Source organism: Sinocyclocheilus grahami, unplaced genomic scaffold (assembly GCF_001515645.1).
Source record: "Sinocyclocheilus grahami isolate Dianchi unplaced genomic scaffold, SAMN03320097.WGS_v1.1 scaffold40.1, whole genome shotgun sequence".
Classification (NCBI taxonomy): Eukaryota; Metazoa; Chordata; class Actinopteri; order Cypriniformes; family Cyprinidae; genus Sinocyclocheilus; species Sinocyclocheilus grahami.
The window spans coordinates 1,474,770-1,492,532 of NW_015505219.1; the positions used below are offsets into that span (position 1 = coordinate 1,474,770).

Sequence of the window (17,763 nt, forward strand, 5' to 3'; positions counted from 1 at the left end):
GGCGCTGTTGGAGTGGTAGAGATCAAGGTTTCCCCGGTAAGGGCTGTACACAAAGTAGCGCTCCGCTCAAAAAAACACTGCTTTATCAGACATTACATGCAAGATTAAATGAAAATGACATCCAATTTCCTTCAGAAATACAGTGATATAAAAACACCCGCACTCAATGTATGGGAAACACTGCAGTCTCATAATTGAAGTGTAAATTCTACAGATTACGTCATTGTTCAGTATTGTACTGTCAGCAATTTATTATAAAAACGTTTTCATAATTGTAACATACACATTTACATACATAATTATTCAGGTGCATGTGTAATAACTTGCGAAACCTTGAGGCTACAGCAACATTTCTTCGTCGTCGTCTTGTCTGATGCACTCAACCAAGCATTCTAACCACAACCTCGCCCCTCCCCACCCCCCAACCATTCAAATTTCCGTAGGCAGGAATTATTTTAATGATATTCTAATGGGCCGCTTTGTGATATCACAAAACCCAGAAAATAAACGCTGTAGTCCAAACAGCTGTTCGTTGTAGTTCTTGAAAAGGGATTTTTAAAAAAACGAAATATCTCCCTTTGGAGTGGACTTGAGATTTGTACGTTTGAAGATCTTTTTTATGCCCAAACATACACACTACACACTGACTAAAATTCAAAGAGTGAAAAAGCATAATAGGACCCCTTTAATTTGAGAAGGATAAACCAATCACTGATATTCGCTCTGGGGTGATTTACCTGACAGAGGTGAGATATAGAGTTCATCTAGATTACTCTACAAATTAAGGACTCAAATTGCAGTGAGAAAGCATCTGAAAAAGGGTAGCCTATCATAAGCTTTCATCCCATTTTAAAGAGTCTGGCATCCCTCCATTAGTGCTCGACTCCCCTTCACATTCTTTGTCTCCTGCCAAACTCCCTCTCAATCTCTTCTTTCCTTTCTTGCACCCCCACCTTCAGTTACTCTTCTTGTTTGAATTATAGACAGACAAGAATTTCTTCTTCTGTGTGTCTAATGGATCTCACCGGCATGACTAAAACAGGCTCCACTGTTGCAAAACAGAAATCATACTTCCAGAAATCCACACAAGATACAAAGAAATCTTATCTAATACCAGCATGTGATGTATTCATGACTCCAAGTTTTTCAGCTTGGAAAAACTGAAGCAAGTTATGACTCTCAGCTGTGAATGACACTAGAGGATTAATGTCCAGTGATAGAGCAGTAATATCATTATGATTGTCTATAGCTCAGCACAAAGTAGTCATAGGTCAATAACCAAGATGCCAGTGATATGGGAGATAAAAGAACAATGTGTTTCAGTTCTATCGTCGAAATACGTGCAAACAATGATTCAAATGAAAAGTATGCTTTTAATTAATTCCAAAGATTCCCAACCAGGATGTGCACCCCTGAGCATACTTTAGCAGGTTCAAGAGGGGGTAGTTGGAAAGATTTTGCTTAAAACCTATAAAACATTAATTACTACTTAATTGGATTTCATATTAATAAATGTGCCATTAGGTATTTCTTGGGGAAATTACTCCATATTTCCAGCCAAAGAATCGTTAAAACATATGAAAATCAAAAGCGCATGTGTATCATTAGGGGAAAGCTTCTTGGTGAGAAGATTTTCCACCCACAGAACTGATTGTTTTTCCATTTAAAGTACCGGGGTTTAAGCGAATTAAATGACTGGAGAAGACCGGCATACATTACCAGAGCGAAATCTATTGTTTCATCAAGATTTAATTAAACATTTGAGTAAAGTAAATAAATAAATAAAATTACTCCATTATTCCAGCCAGAATTGTTAAAGTGTATGAAAAGTCTTGTAGAAACCTTTATAAGTGGTGAAAAGAAACTATAACAAATATAGATTTTTTTTGCATTCCCATTTGCTCCAGTAGCAAAAGAAAAAAAATCCACTTTAGTGTTTCTTCTATGACATTCAAAAAGAGGAAAATTGTAAGATTGATTACGCTGGTCAAAAGTGAGAAAGATGTCAAATTTGCACTCAGCTATTGTATTAGAAACACTCATGCAGCAGCAAATAGTTTGTGTTATGTGTATTATGTTAGCTTCTTTGTGTAATTTAATGCCAAGGTAAGCAAACACAAAGTACTGTGTTATAAATGTATATTACATTTTTTTAAATATGGAAAATATAAAACAAAAAACCTTTGCTAGACTTTCCACAGCTACATCAAAATCTGTGAAAAGGGTCCATAAGATTAACACGAATCTCTGTAATAATGGCCACTTGAATAATATCAATGATTAAACTGAATTATATCCAATATATTAGATGATAATAATAACACATTTCTAAACTTGACCCTTACTGATGGAGCTGTGGGCGTACATAGAAACAGGTCGAGAAGCAATCATTTAAATGCCTGAGAATTAGTATTATTGTAAAGAGTTTGTGTGGCATTGCTCAACCCGGGCCTATAGAATTCACTGGTTTTCAAATCTCTAAAGGTCCTGACGTCTCGATAACATGACCACGGAACTACCAAATGAGCGAAGTATAAAAATAATCAGCATTATCGCTTTAATTCACTTAAAAGTTGGTTGTTCTTTTATGTAGTAGTCCCTTTAAACAGCAAACGTTTGACAGTCTACCTGACGCAGTAACCTGATCGCTCACGGCGTGTTTGACTGACTCGTTATTCACCTGAATGAAAATTAGGCTATACAAACAGCGGACTTTCTGGGCTGTGGTGAGGAGGTAAACAATCACAACACAGTTTAATCGGAATTGTTTGCCTCGTCAAGCTTTTCTCTCATGAGTTTGTTCCCACAGACAGAAGCGCAGGTGTTCACCTGGCGATGCACCTGCGCTATGAGCGAAACTCAATGAGTTATGAAGTCTCTCGGGGCGAAGCGAAAACCAGCGGGCTAAATTAGCCAATAATCCTTTGGACAGACATTAATCCATCTTTAGAGAAGACCACTTAAGAATAGCATGAAACAGGACCAAAACACAACTAAACCTCCAAGTATGCGAGCGAAACAAGTGTCACTCCCAGAGGAAGAAAGTTCGGCTCGAGAATGAGTTGGAGCATCTGGAGCGAGACAAACAACTTAGCATCAATTTCTAGTCATAGGCTAACAGGTTTAGCGAAACAAAAATAACATTTGACCTACCTGATGTTAAGGCAAAGTTTATATTTAACTCTGCGGAATGTTCCTCTGTTCCTCCCTGTGGTTCTCCTTCATGAGAACTAATATTGTAAAAGTAAAGATGGTCTCTTTAAATGTGACAGCTCTAACTACGGTAATAAACCCAAGGGAAAACATTGGCTAAAGACAACCTGTTACCTTTCAGACCGATACCACATGCTCCGCCCACCCATAATCTCATTGGCTGATAGAGGCGTCGTGGGTGGAACGCGTGAAACCATTTCTCTTTCGGTTATTGGTAAGATTGTGTGTCAATCACAATTCAATCTGGAACGGGGTTGTCTGGAGTGAAATGTAAATTTGGTGATATGATTTAGAGACAGGAACGTTTAGTTTTGTTACTAATTTGACTCGGTCGGCTTAAACCTCTGCGTGCACGTGTAACTGTCTGTTGCGCAATTCGATATGCATGCAAATAGAGTTGTGAAGGTTGTTTATATCGACGTGGTCTTGTAGATATAGATATTATAAAATCTGATAGTATCGTATTCGGGTGCAAAATAGGGTGTATCTTAAAAAAGTCTGTTTTTGTAAATAGAATACATTAAAAACTGAATTGAATCGACGATGGGGAAAGCGCATCATAAAAAGTACAATCAAACACTAGGCCTACAAAGTACAATCCAAAACTAGTGCAGAACCTGAGTGCAGCTGGTTATAGTTAGTTGGCCGCCGATGAGAGTAAATGTCCCGTGTAGTGTCTTGCAGAATTTATTCAGTAATTATTCGTTTACTGAATCGTTCTCGCTTACTTTATCGTTTTCAATAACTGGAAAAACTGGTCCAGATGCTTTTCAATAAATTCTTCAAGACGTTCCACGATAAGCTGAGATGATTGACAGAGTTCATAAACACTTGATAATGCTGTTACTCTTCACAGTAGTCACCTGTGAGCCGAGACACTATCCAGTTTTCAACTTTCAGTATTTTGAGTTACCCTTTTAAGAACAATGTAACAATAGAAATGTGTGTGTATAACCTTATACAGTAGGTAAGTATTAAAGTCGGTGCCAATTAGAACAATTCTAACACTTTGGAATGCCAGAAATAGCTAATTTTCAAGCAGACACGTGTATTGTTGTTTCTAATTAATTAAATTAATGCGTAATTAATTAATGTTTACGTCTTATCAATGAATTATGAATGTTTTATTAATCAGCCACTAGATGAAGGCAGCATAAATAACTTTAAATTGCCTATGTGTCTGCCCTAACAAGTGACTTGGGCCAGTTACCCGGTGTAAACTGCTGCCCCTCTGTGGTAGTGTCTTGCACAATAATTGTTCAGCATTTAGTTTTTTTTTAATTATTAAGAACAAAATCATATTTAAATATTCGCTTCTTATATTTTAACTGTTTTTGCTGCTTTGTCATATATTTTTTAGCATTTAATTTCACATTTACTGTTTAAAGTAAGCATCAAAATTTGACGACTTACTCCATGTGACAACATGCCCCGCTATTTGGCCAAAATGTGTTCAATTATCTTTTTTTCCCCCGTAGCCAACAACGGTGGAAATGTCAAATAGTTGTTTAATATAGCTGTATATTTATTTATTTATTTACCACAAATGGACCTATACTGGAGTAGCCTACCCCCTGGAGTCTACAACGATGGAAATGTCAAATAGTTGTTTATTAGGTATAGTTGATTATTTAGTTAGTTATAGCCAAGACTTTCCCAGAAATGGACCTTCACTGAGTAAAATAGTCTACCCACTGGAGTAAAGAGTGTGTCAAGTAAATGGAAACGTTTTGATAAAGCTAAAAATATATTTGCTGAGCACCAGAGCCTTAAGTGAGCAGTAGGTTTGCATCTACAGGTGGGTGAAAAGTTCCCATTTAGGGGAACAGTAGCTGCCTGCAGAGGCACAGAAACCACCCCCACCCACAGCTGCAGCACAAACGCACGTACATGTACATCCCCTTCACTTCATTTAGACTGTAGCTTGGAGTGGATATACCGGGAATGGGATCTTCAGCGAGAGCTAAGAAAAACTTTAAATTTTTCCGCGTTTATGCCCTTCAGAGACTCCTCTTTATCTTGCGGGAATAATTGGGAGCAAACAAAAGCAAGACATTATATTCCAATGTGAAGAATCGTAGTATAGCCTATAGTTGAGAGTGAAAGAAGTTTCCTGAAAAGAAATAGGAATGGGATAAATTCTGTAAACAAGATTAGCCTACATAAAAATAAATTTAATATTCGGAAACTTTCCCTAAATCAATTTTACAGATTTTTTAAAATTAGCTTAAGTATATTAATCAAAATTAATACTTGTTTAAAAAACTGTGCGTTAAAGTGTTATTAATTAGGCAAAAAAAAAAATCAACTATAGGGCCATAGTCAGTGATATTTTAGAAGCCGATTATTTTCCTAAAGGAGTTGCGCGTGTGTATGGAGAGTGGCGCCGACACCTGTGCGTGTTCACCATGGCGAAGTGGTTTAAAGATTTTCCAACTAGTTTGAAGACTGGATCCGACCGGACCCGTTCTGCTTCGGAATCGGGAACTCAGTCCCGTCCCAAACCGGTTCTGACGGTCGGTACTGGTTCGAAGGGAAGTAAAAATTCTGGAGCGGAAAACGGTGGCAGTGGTGGTGGTGGTGTGGGTTCGCTGCTCCACGGGAGAAATCGTAAAAATTCGGCCATCGAGCTGGGACGGAACCACTCCAGCACCGGCTCGATAAAAGACGGGAAGATATGGGAGATTCTGATCCCTGGGAAAAGTAAGAAGAACACCAAAATGGAGGGGTTTGAAGACCATCGCACCCTGCGGACCACCAGTCTTGCTGACGCGTACACGAGCAGAATGATCAAGGTTAATGATCCCAAATCCAGTGTAGGAGGATCATCTCCAGACAGCGAGAGGGCCAAGTCACCAATCAGGACAGAAACGGTAAGTTTGAGAATGAGGCAACACCACAATATACAAATAATCAGAATTACATCATGTACATTTTTTCTGAAAATGTGTAAATTCATCTCTGAACAAAAAAAGCTAACCTCCTTCACTTTTAAAAATAAAAGTTCTTCATTGGAATTTATGGTTCCATGAAGAACCTCGAACATCCATGGAACCTTTCAGTCCCACAAAATGTTCTTTATAGTGGAAAAAGGTTTCGATTTTTTAAAATGTTCTTCACACTTATGGGGGAAAATAATTTTTTTAATGGTTCTTTTAACCTAAATGCTGGTCTACTTGCTGACGACCTGAAATAAGACCAGCTCAAACCAACTGAGACCAGCATTTTAGATTGGTTTAGGATGGTTTTTCAGCAGGGATAAAGGAAGAATGGCCCTGATCTGAGTGATAAAGTAGGCCTCAGAGATGTGTTCTTTGACATACTCCAATTTTCCCAGTCACCCTGTTGACTGTGAGAACCAAACAAATGTCTTTGTTTTGAAAATTGAGATCAATATCTCCCTTCCAGTTCTTTATTACAGCAATATCTTTTTCTCCCCTCTCTCAGCCCCCTCTTCTCTCTTTCGTATCTTTCTTTGCTCCCTCCCCACGTCTCACTTTTTCTCCCTATATTCCCTTTTCATTGAACTGCTGTATTATAACCAGACACAGTGGAGCTGAAAAGCAACAAACACAATGTGAGCCTTTTCCTTGCCTCTCTTCCTGCCTCTTTTTCTAGTCATGCACACTCTTCACTCTGTCTTTGTGGGAAACACACATTTGTGTGCATACACACACACACACCCTTGCTCACAAATACGCAAAGAATACAATGCATACATAACACAATGGCTCCATCCCATTCTTCCAGTCCCTAGTGAAGGCAGTGTTTGAAGAATTATGTCACCTGATACATAGACTGAATCCCCTCCCATTTACGGACATCCCCTCCAGCTACACTTTGAACATAATAGCACAGAAATCAGAATCTCACGAGGTCAAACACACACAAAATATTATGTCCAGAGGGAGAATCAGAGAAAGAAAGGGGAAAGATGGGCTGAAGAATAAGCATAAGCTCTTCAGCTACAGTAACACTCTTCAACTATGAGACAGAATAAAGAATTCCACCCAGTAAGATGAAATTTAACTCCAGGTTTTGACTAAATGCTCTTTTTAGCTGGCTTTGCACTATTTCTGAAGTAGATGATTGTAGAACCTCCACTAGTGAACATTTGTGTCATATTATTTACAGAATATTGTAAGTTCATATAAAGTCAAGCTCAATCAATAGCACTTTTGGCATGACACTAATTACTTTGCTATGAAATTTAATGTTACATTGATATGTTAGAACAGAAAGAAAAAAAATTGATTAGCACATTAATTTCAACTTATTCCTCCTTAAAAAACTATGAGGCATGTACAATAGAATAGGGCTGATCCATAACATTAAAATACTCATTGTTACTCACTGTTATATTAGTTTCAAGCATGTTAACATTATTTTAGTGTGAAACATCACGTACTAACCTTTTCTGTGTAATATGCAATTTTATAATTTGTTACCATGACAACATAATGCCTAAACCCTAAAACAACCCTAAAAATTAAGAGAACAAATTTACATCTTAAATAATAAACAAGTTTCAACAGAAGTGCTTTTACAAACATTTTAAGCTGCACATTTCTGCTTTTAAATCCTCCAGAAATTGGTCCTATTTACTTATATTGTAAGTGCCTCACTGAAACCTCAATTTCTGCATCCTTTTTTTTTTTAGGAAATGAGGGATAAGTCAAAATATTTTTTGTGTTTATCAACATTATGCCACAAAAGCTTTTGATTGAGCTGAACTTCTACTAAACTCAGAATATTTCTGTACTTTTGAGGGTGTAGACGTGAACACAAATCATTGATATCTCTTTCTATTCTTCTTTTCTTCTCACTCATAATAGATCATCCTGGAGGATTATGCTGACCCATTTGATGCTGAGAAAACGAGGGAACAGAGAGAGGCTGAAAGAGAAGGAGAGAATGATGGCTACATGGAACCTTATGATGCCCAGCTCATTATTACAGGTACACCACCTCTTCTCTTCTTTACTTCTCTTTCTTTTAATTGTTTATTCAACTAAAACATTTCTCATATGCAGTATATCAGTGTCGCGAGTAGATTTTCAGGGATTTGAAGGGTATGAAAAATCACAACTCCCTCTCTCCCCTCTTTGGTGGTTTCCACAGTGACAGTGTTGTGCTGGGACAATGGGTGCAGTTTCCTCTTTCTGCTTCCTGTTTCCTGTCTGTGTTTCCTTTGCCCCATTCTATGGACAGGAAGTTGACCCCTGCCGTCCCCCCAGTATGCCTGGCTATGTGAGAAAGACCCCCCCAGCACTCCTCACTCCCCCAATCACTTCCCAGAACTCAGGAAGTGGCCGGCTAAGCCAGCCAATCAGACTTGGTCTGACTTTCCCCTGGTATGACCATTGTTTTCTCACACAATAGGCCAGACACAAAGTGACAGCAACGAAACAGTGAGTGAAGGGAGAATGATGGAGCTCCAGGCAATGTTTTGTTGATGCTGAACTTTAAATCTTGAAGAATGAATAGATGCATACGTACACAGATTTTGAGATGAAAGTAAAATGCACTAAACTGAAAATGCAGTGTTATACAATTATGGGTGAGAATGATAGAAAATGCTAAAAAAAAAATATTTTCTTGACAGAAAAAGTTTTTTTTTCTTTAAAAAGTCTATATACAAGATATCTATATGTTATGTTTTGTGTTGTGTAATAAGGTTTTGTTTTTCTCTTTTTCATATTTTAATCTGTATCTATATTATTTAAAGATAAAAACAAATTTAAATATTCAGTCTAAATGTAAAATCTAAACTTAGAACCTAACCTTATCTTTAGCACATGGGCTATTTACTTGTAAATTAAGCATCTGGATGTGCATATTACAGTAGGTAGTGATTTCTAGGGACAAGTAAGGCCATCCTTTTCCACTTACAGTCAAACTGAGAAACGATTAATTCAGTCCTACTTAAAGATACATTTGGTGGGCAGTGGTTGGCTGCTCAAATGCAAGGTTCATAACAGAATGTGTTATATTATGGTTTGTAAATATGAGAATATGTGGAAGCTTGATAAATGTGAGACTAAAGGTGCAGTCACATTTACTGTTGTTCTGCAAATATTTTGCAAAATCTAGTCAATAGGAAGCCACACGATCTGGAATTTCACATGAGGCTGTAAGATTTCCCCACACAGATTTCACAGCGTGTTCAAGTTGGTCATGCAAATTTGTATTGACTTACAGAAATCTGCTTATTTTGAAAGTGACTTCTGTGTGATCTTTACTTCATACATCTCTACATTATTGACAATAGAAAATTGACAATTTTTTGCTCGTAAAATTTTGCTAATGTGAGACCGCAGCATAATTGCAGCCTAAGAATAACTAGTTTACTTGGGCAATGTTCTACAAATAACTTTCTAGTACTGTTATTATCCTATGAAATCTTTTCTGGAAAGAGTTCTGATCCTACATGTAAATTTGTGCCCTTACGCAGAGATTCGCCGACGAGGCTCGAAGGACTTGCTGAAAGTGTGTGTAGTGTTGAATGGAGGAGAAAGTGAGGGGTCTGGACCTCCTCAGATCTATGATGTCCCATATGAGGAGGTTCTGGAGGGAATTCCCTTGACCCGACCTGAGTCCGACCCCAGACCACCAGCAGAGTATGAGTTGCCCTGGGAGTGGAAGAAGGAGCAGATTGTTAGAGCACTGTCAGGTAACATACCTCACATTCATATTAGAAGCATCTTCTTTATTTAGCATTACCGATACATAGACACAGCCTAATGAGGAAAACTATTAAACAGTTAGTTCATGTTATTAAGGAACTTATGATGTAGCGGTTGTTCGAAACATTTGGGATAGCGGGGGAGGCTGGGGTCGTTATTGGCAGATGCCATAATAAAAACTATGGTGGTGGTTGATGTTTCTTTCTGTGTACAGCTCAGTTTGATGGAATAGAGCGCATGTCGAAGGAAGAGTCAGGTTCTCCTACTGTAAAACAGCAGACACTGAGACATAAGAGCTGGACCCCTAAAACCCTTCGACTGAATCCCCCGTCCCCGACTTCCCCTTCATCTCCCAGCACCACCCCAGACAGTGAGACACCAATAGTTGATCCTACCCTGCCCTTGGAGAAACAGAGGTGTGTGTGTGTGTGTGTGTGTGTGTGTGTGTGTGTGTCTGTGTCTGTCGTAAAAATGTTGAGATTTTATGTGGGATACCTGAAACTAAAAAAGTGAGATGATGAAAATAAAACTGTAATGAGAATATGTGTGCTAAAATACACAGTATATTAACAGCTATGACATAAACATGATAATCTAGCTACTGTGTATATTAGCACTTATAATAGAGGTAATTCTAACCTTACATTACATGTCAGGAACTATATCTTAAGGAAGAATGTCAACGCTTTGTGAATTTGCACAATAACAATGTTCTAATGAAAATTTGCACCCTTGATGTTTTTATTTTGTAGTATATTTTTAATAGTTTATATACAATTTTGTAAGTAGTAATATTTATGTTTTTGCACATATTTTGTTTTATATTATTTTATATTAGGTTTGGAATAATTAAGTAAGATTTTTTTTCATGTTTTTGAATTATTTCTGAAGAATCATGTGACACTGAAGACTGGAGTAATGGCTGCTGAAAATTCAGCTGTGCCATTACAGGAAAAAAATCATTTTAAAATATATAATATTTCACAGTACACATAACTGTTTTTATTGTATTTTTGATCAAATAATTGCAGCCTTTTGATACACTACAAAATAAAAACACAAAGGGCCCAAATTTTTGTTATAAAGTTTTTTATAACATTTTATCTATTATTATTATTATTATTTTGGTTGTCATGATTCAGAAAGTGCATGTAACTTCACTATATTAACAATATAGCACGGTCTTGCATACTCAAAAGTGAATATTTTGTCATTTTCTAACCCTCATGTCATTTCAAACATGTATGAATTTCTTTTTTCTGTGGAAAATAAAAGATATTCTGAAAATTGTTTTTGTCCATTCAATGAAAGTTAGTGGGATCCTCAACAACACTGGACCCCATTGACTTTTCACTTTATGGACAAAAACAATGAGACATTTTTCCAAATGTTTTCTTTTGTGTTCCACAGAAGAAATAAAGTCATACATTTTCATTTTTATTATGAGTTTTAGTTTGAAAATGTTGCTTCAACACTTAAAATGTGTTATTTGGCAAATCTATCCATTTGTACTGTTGTCCAACTTTCTCAATGCCTCCTAATTCTCTTCATCCACATTTTATACCTTTTCTAATCATATTACATAATTGTACTGTGTAGAAATATCTACACTCCTTTTTTCACGTCTCTGTCTCTCTCTCTCTAGCTGGTATCATGGCAGTGTGAGTCGTCAGGAGGCAGAGGCTCAGCTGCAGCACTGTAGGGAGGCCAGCTTCCTTTTGCGAGACAGCGAATCAGCTACCAGCAAATACTCCATCGCCCTCAAGTAAGTGCATGCTTGTGTATCTCTGAAATCGAGAGAACAAGTAATGAGTTAGCAGTCCTGAAATGCTGACATAGATTATATAAGATCCTTATTTCCCTCTCTCGACAGGACGAGTCAAGGATGTGTGCACATCATCGTAGCGCAGACTAAGGAGTGCGGCTACACACTGGAAAAAAGCAGCTGTGTGTTCCCAAGCATCCCAGAAGTGGTGCACCACTACTGTACCCAGCGCCTACCTTTTACCGGGGCAGAACACATGACCCTACAGCACCCTGTGCCACGCACACACTAAACACACACACATGCTGAACTTATACATATTCACAGCATTCTCTGGTATAAAGACCTGAATGTACAATACCGTGGTGCCTGCCAATCACATGCCAGCAAAACACAGCTTAAAATTCTTTGTCTTACTGTACGTATGTAGAAGTGCTCATGGAAATGATTAGTAGAATTTTATGTATTTGTGTTTTCACCCCTTTGAAAACGTCTCAGGTTACTTATGTAACCATGGCTTCCCTGAGTAGGGAACGAGACACTGCGTCCTCTAGGGGTCGCTATGAGGAACGCCTCGTCGTGACCCGTGTCTGAAGCATACATTCAAAAAACACCAACAACATGTTGGCCGGCGACAGCCCATGATGTCACTACCGGTGCGACTATAGTATAAATAGGTGCCGGGAGAACACGTCATTCACTTCTTCGTCTGAAGCTGGCATCCGAAGCATGGCAGGAAACCTAGAGGATGCAGTGTCTCATTCCCTATTCAGGGAACGATGGTTACATAAGTAACCTGAGACGTTCTCTTTCAAGGGAACCTCGAACTGCATCCTCTAGGGGTCGCTAAGGGGAACGGTACACCCACGCCACCATGCTGAGGGGAGTGCATGCCAGAAACCTATGGCGAGCACTAAGTACCAACTCTCCCATAGCCAAGGGAGTTGCCCCTAGGACGTTAGACGGCTGTCCGTGACATTATCCCCTACGACCAAAGGCCTAGGCTACATACCCCAAAAAACTTACCTTTTAGGGCCAGACTCCTGGGCCTGGGGAAGAGTTCAAGGCTTGGAATCAGGAATAGATTCCTTTAAGGGGATACGACCAAGAGCCTAGCATCATACTAAGTCTTGGCCTGTCACACAGGGGCTACTGCTTGCTCTGCATGAGCTTGCTGAAGGAACTGTCTCAACAAACCCCTAGTAGCAACACCCTGTTAAAGTAGGTATCCAGAGGATACATAGGTGGAGTGGTGCCCAAGGTTTAACCGGGGCTTTAACCAACTCAAGAAAGGGCACGAAGCTGCCGCGCGTAACCCTCACCATACAGGATTTTAGAAAGAATGCAAAGTACTAGCGTGCGAACTTACCACAGTGTGGATTTTAGAAAGTGTACAAAGACTTCACTTACCATAACATGGATTTTAAAGATATCATCCTAAGGGGCTCTCGTGGGACTCTGAAAGAGCAGCCCATAGATGGAAATGGTACATCACCAGAACAAAATGTTTGAGAAGCCATCAGCTCGATCTATGGTAAATGCTGGAATGGCTAGCAGTAAGTTACCTAGCTGAGGGAGCAACACACCCAGCTCTCAGTCGAGAGGGAGCTCGACCTACAGCATGTTCGTTAGAAATCAGAAGGGTAAGCGTACTGCAAGCTTAGCCAAAAACTCAGCGCACCAGGGAGGCAGAGGAAGGGCCTAGTTCGCCTGATGTTGCCAGTTCCAGGTGCTCTGGGAAAACAGAGAACTCAACTCTCATGTGAGAGGAGAACTCCAAATTCAGAAAGGAGTAGCGTGCTCATAGGCAACCCTTTGATAAAGGGGAGCACTGCTAAATACTACTACGAGAACAGCCCACGGAGCGAGGAATCCAACTCCTCAGAAATGGAGAGAATTCAAACGCTCGAAAGAAAGCCCCATGCTCACAATAACCCTCAATGGTTAGGGGAGCGATACTTCAAAGGTGTGTCAACAGAGACACACTGGTTGAGTGGAGCCCAAGGCGAGTACCGGGGTCTAAGCCAACTCAGAGAAAGGGAACGAGGCTAATAACGCGTAACCCTTACCATACAGGATTTCAGAAAGTGTGCAGAGGTGCACACTTACCACCATGTGGATTTCAGAAAGTGCACAAAGCTTAGCGAGTGCACTTACCATAGCATGGATTTAAGAGCTTCCCAAGCATCTGCTCACAGATGCCCGGAAGTACTGAGCCAAACGGGAGTGGCAAGCTCAAAGATAACCCTCTGAGACGAGGGGAGCACTGCCTGAGACAGCATTTCACAAGAAGGTTCTCGCAAATGCCACCTATACTTCCCGCTCGATGCCTCAGCAAGAGGGGATATCCTGGTGATCAGGAAGCGACCTACGGCGTACCAGACAGGGCAGCCTGAAAGCATAAGCCCAGCCTGGACGTCCAGGAAATTTTGCAGTGCCGTGCCGGGGGCCTGATGATCAAGAAGGCTCCCGCAGAAGCTTGTGATCTGGCCGCATGATCCAGGAAGCATGAAGCCGGAACCAGGGCTATCATACCGACTGGATACAACATCGACGACTGAGGCAATCACTGCAAGTCGAGAACCCGGTTTCTGAATCCCTGAATCCAGGTGCTCACCGAGGACCTACCCTAGAAAAGGACAGAAACACACAGGTCCCAGAAAACACTGGTGCCTCGTCGCCTCGTCTTCCCTTAGGTCTTGCCTACCTCCCTTTGACCCACAGGCGGGGGAGGAGCGCGAGCCGCGACACTAACCTTCTGTGCCCGTCTCTGATCCTCAGACCAAGACGGGCCAGGAGCCCTGGGTTGTTCGGGCTCAGACCTGGAGCTTCGTGGAATGAAGGATTTGAAGGCCGCTGAGCGCGCCTTCGCCTTCCTAAACTTCTCAACCACCATCTTGACGGAGGTACCGAAAATTTCGGAAGGCGAAACCGGAGAATCGAGAAGAAAGCCCCTCTCTTTCTTCCCGATATCTGCCACAGATGTCTATCCGTTACCACCATAGCCGCCATGGACCTGCCCATAGCAGAGGCGGCCTGCTTAGTAGCACGGAGAGCGAGATCTGTGGTGTGGCGCAACTCAGCTACCGCATCCGGAGAAAGGCCCTCGCCTTTATCCAGGTCTTTCAGTAGATCAGCCTGATACGCCTGAAGCACCGCCATTGTGTGCAACGAAGCGACAGCCTGACCTGCTGCTGCGTATGCCCTGCCATTTAAGCGAGATGTATCCTGAAGGGGCTTAGATGGCAAGGAGGGAGTCTTAAGAGAGGATGTCTCACCCATAGAGAGATAGCTAGCCAGCGTCTCTTCTACAGGGGGCATCTTCTCATAGCCGCTTTCACGCATCCCCTCAATGTTGGCATAACTCGTATGCTGGAACCGATTGATGCGTGAGGAAAACGGCCTCTTCCATTCCTTCTCGATCTCTGTATGAAGATCAGGAAGAAAAGGAAGGCTCACCTGAGCTGGAGGGCTATGGTCAGAAAGATAACGCTCATTGAGACGACCTCGTGACGTTACTTTCTTGTCCCGCTTCCACAGCAAGTCAAGCCTCGTCGTGGCACAATCCATAACCTCCAATAGCTCATCATATGCAGGGCAGGAAGATTGGGAGGGCTCAGTCTCAGCTTCTTCACCCTCCTCATACAGAGAAGGAAATCCCCTCTTTAAACTCATCGGCCAGATCCACCTGCAATCCCCACAAGCTTATTCTCCTCCGTGCCTCAGCAGCGGCGGGTCCTGAACCGCGGGGAACAAATGGCTGTCTCTCTCTCCTCAAAAAGAGAGACAAATGAGAGCTGAGTTTTTTCACCGAAAAAGTTTTTTCACCGAAAAACTCGAGGACATCACGTGCGTGCTCTCCGCCCAAACAAAAGACGCAAAGATCGTGTGTGTCATCAGGTGTCAAATAACGACGACACGGATGCACACATCTTCTAAACGTCTTGCTAGTGCTCGCCATAATGAAGGAAGAAAGATCGCTCTTACCATGGAATGCACGCTTCAAACAAAGCAGTCAATGAAGACGAAGAAGAGAATGACGTGTTCTCCCGGCACCTATTTATACTATAGTCGCACCGGTAGTGACGTCATGATGTTTGATGTTGATGTTTTTTGAATGTATGCTTCAGACATGGGTCACGACGAGGCGTTCCCCATAGTGACCCCTAGAGGACGCAGTTTGAAGTTCCCTTGAAAGGGAACTGGGTTTTACTCACTAGAAAGACCCAAGGAGGAAATATATTTGACAAAAACTGTAGTTTAAATGCAACAGTTTACGTAATGTGTATCTGTTGCAGACTTCTGTTTTGTTATTTCCTCATTCCTTGTTTGAGTGCGCTGGGACTGCAGCCTCACAAGATCATTCCCAATCATGTTACTGATCTAATTTTGTGCCTGAAGGAGTGCTGGCAGAAGTGGTACGATGCCTCAGCAAGAGGGGATATCCTGGTGATCAGGAAGCGACCTACGGCGTACCAGACAGGGCAGCCTGAAAGCATAAGCCCAGCCTGGACGTCCAGGAAATTTTGCAGTGCCGTGCCGGGGGCCTGATGATCAAGAAGGCTCCCGCAGAAGCTTGTGATCTGGCCGCATGATCCAGGAAGCATGAAGCCGGAACCAGGGCTATCATACCGACTGGATACAACATCGACGACTGAGGCAATCACTGCAAGTCGAGAACCCGGTTTCTGAATCCAGCAGAGGGGGTGCTCACCGAGGACCTACCCTAGAAAAGGACAGAAACACACAGGTCCCAGAAAACACTGGTGCCTCGTCTGGATCACATCCCTTAGGTCTTGCCTACCTCCCTTTGACCCACAGGCGGGGGAGGAGCGCGAGCCGCGACACTAACCTTCTGTGCCCGTCTCTGATCCTCAGACCAAGACGGGCCAGGAGCCCTGGGTTGTTCGGGCTCAGACCTGGAGCTTCGTGGAATGAAGGATTTGAAGGCCGCTGAGCGCGCCTTCGCCTTCCTAAACTTCTCAACCACCATCTTGACGGAGGTACCGAAAATTTCGGAAGGCGAAACCGGAGAATCGAGAAGAAAGCCCCTCTCTTTCTTCCCGATATCTGCCACAGATGTCTATCCGTTACCACCATAGCCGCCATGGACCTGCCCATAGCAGAGGCGGCCTGCTTAGTAGCACGGAGAGCGAGATCTGTGGTGTGGCGCAACTCAGCTACCGCATCCGGAGAAAGGCCCTCGCCTTTATCCAGGTCTTTCAGTAGATCAGCCTGATACGCCTGAAGCACCGCCATTGTGTGCAACGAAGCGACAGCCTGACCTGCTGCTGCGTATGCCCTGCCATTTAAGCGAGATGTATCCTGAAGGGGCTTAGATGGCAAGGAGGGAGTCTTAAGAGAGGATGTCTCACCCATAGAGAGATAGCTAGCCAGCGTCTCTTCTACAGGGGGCATCTTCTCATAGCCGCTTTCACGCATCCCCTCAATGTATTTGAAGGCCGCTGAGCGCGCCTTCGCCTTCCTAAACTTCTCAACCACCATCTTGACGGAGGTACCGAAAATTTCGGAAGGCGAAACCGGAGAATCGAGAAGAAAGCCCCTCTCTTTCTTCCCGATATCTGCCACAGATGTCTATCCGTTACCACCATAGCCGCCATGGACCTGCCCATAGCAGAGGCGGCCTGCTTAGTAGCACGGAGAGCGAGATCTGTGGTGTGGCGCAACTCAGCTACCGCATCCGGAGAAAGGCCCTCGCCTTTATCCAGGTCTTTCAGTAGATCAGCCTGATACGCCTGAAGCACCGCCATTGTGTGCAACGAAGCGACAGCCTGACCTGCTGCTGCGTATGCCCTGCCATTTAAGCGAGATGTATCCTGAAGGGGCTTAGATGGCAAGGAGGGAGTCTTAAGAGAGGATGTCTCACCCATAGAGAGATAGCTAGCCAGCGTCTCTTCTACAGGGGGCATCTTCTCATAGCCGCTTTCACGCATCCCCTCAATGTTGGCATAACTCGTATGCTGGAACCGATTGATGCGTGAGGAAAACGGCCTCTTCCATTCCTTCTCGATCTCTGTATGGAGATCAGGAAGAAAAGGAAGGCTCACCTGAGCTGGAGGGCTATGGTCAGAAAGATAA

At 42.1% G+C, this 17,763-nt stretch overlaps 2 protein-coding genes across 2 annotated transcripts in view; one reads left to right on the forward strand and one right to left on the reverse strand.

The window, feature by feature from the left end:
* The window catches only part of LOC107582064 (cingulin-like), a 34,857-nt gene extending 31,564 nt beyond the window's left edge, over nt 1-3,293 (reverse strand). The window contains exon 1 of the mRNA XM_016267785.1: nt 3,154-3,293. The gene's annotated coding sequence lies outside the window, so the exon portion shown is untranslated. The remainder of the gene's footprint in view (nt 1-3,153) is intronic.
* Nucleotides 3,294-5,141: 1,848 nt separating this feature from the next.
* On the forward strand, nt 5,142-12,181 carry LOC107582163 (SH2 domain-containing adapter protein E-like). The gene is made up of 6 exons (XM_016267891.1): nt 5,142-6,086; nt 8,049-8,172; nt 9,668-9,886; nt 10,114-10,315; nt 11,545-11,664; nt 11,773-12,181. Exons 1-6 carry the CDS (start codon nt 5,622-5,624, stop codon nt 11,954-11,956), a joined length of 1,314 nt encoding a protein of 437 aa, XP_016123377.1. The 5' UTR covers nt 5,142-5,621; the 3' UTR covers nt 11,957-12,181.
* Nucleotides 12,182-17,763: the final 5,582 nt, after the last annotated feature.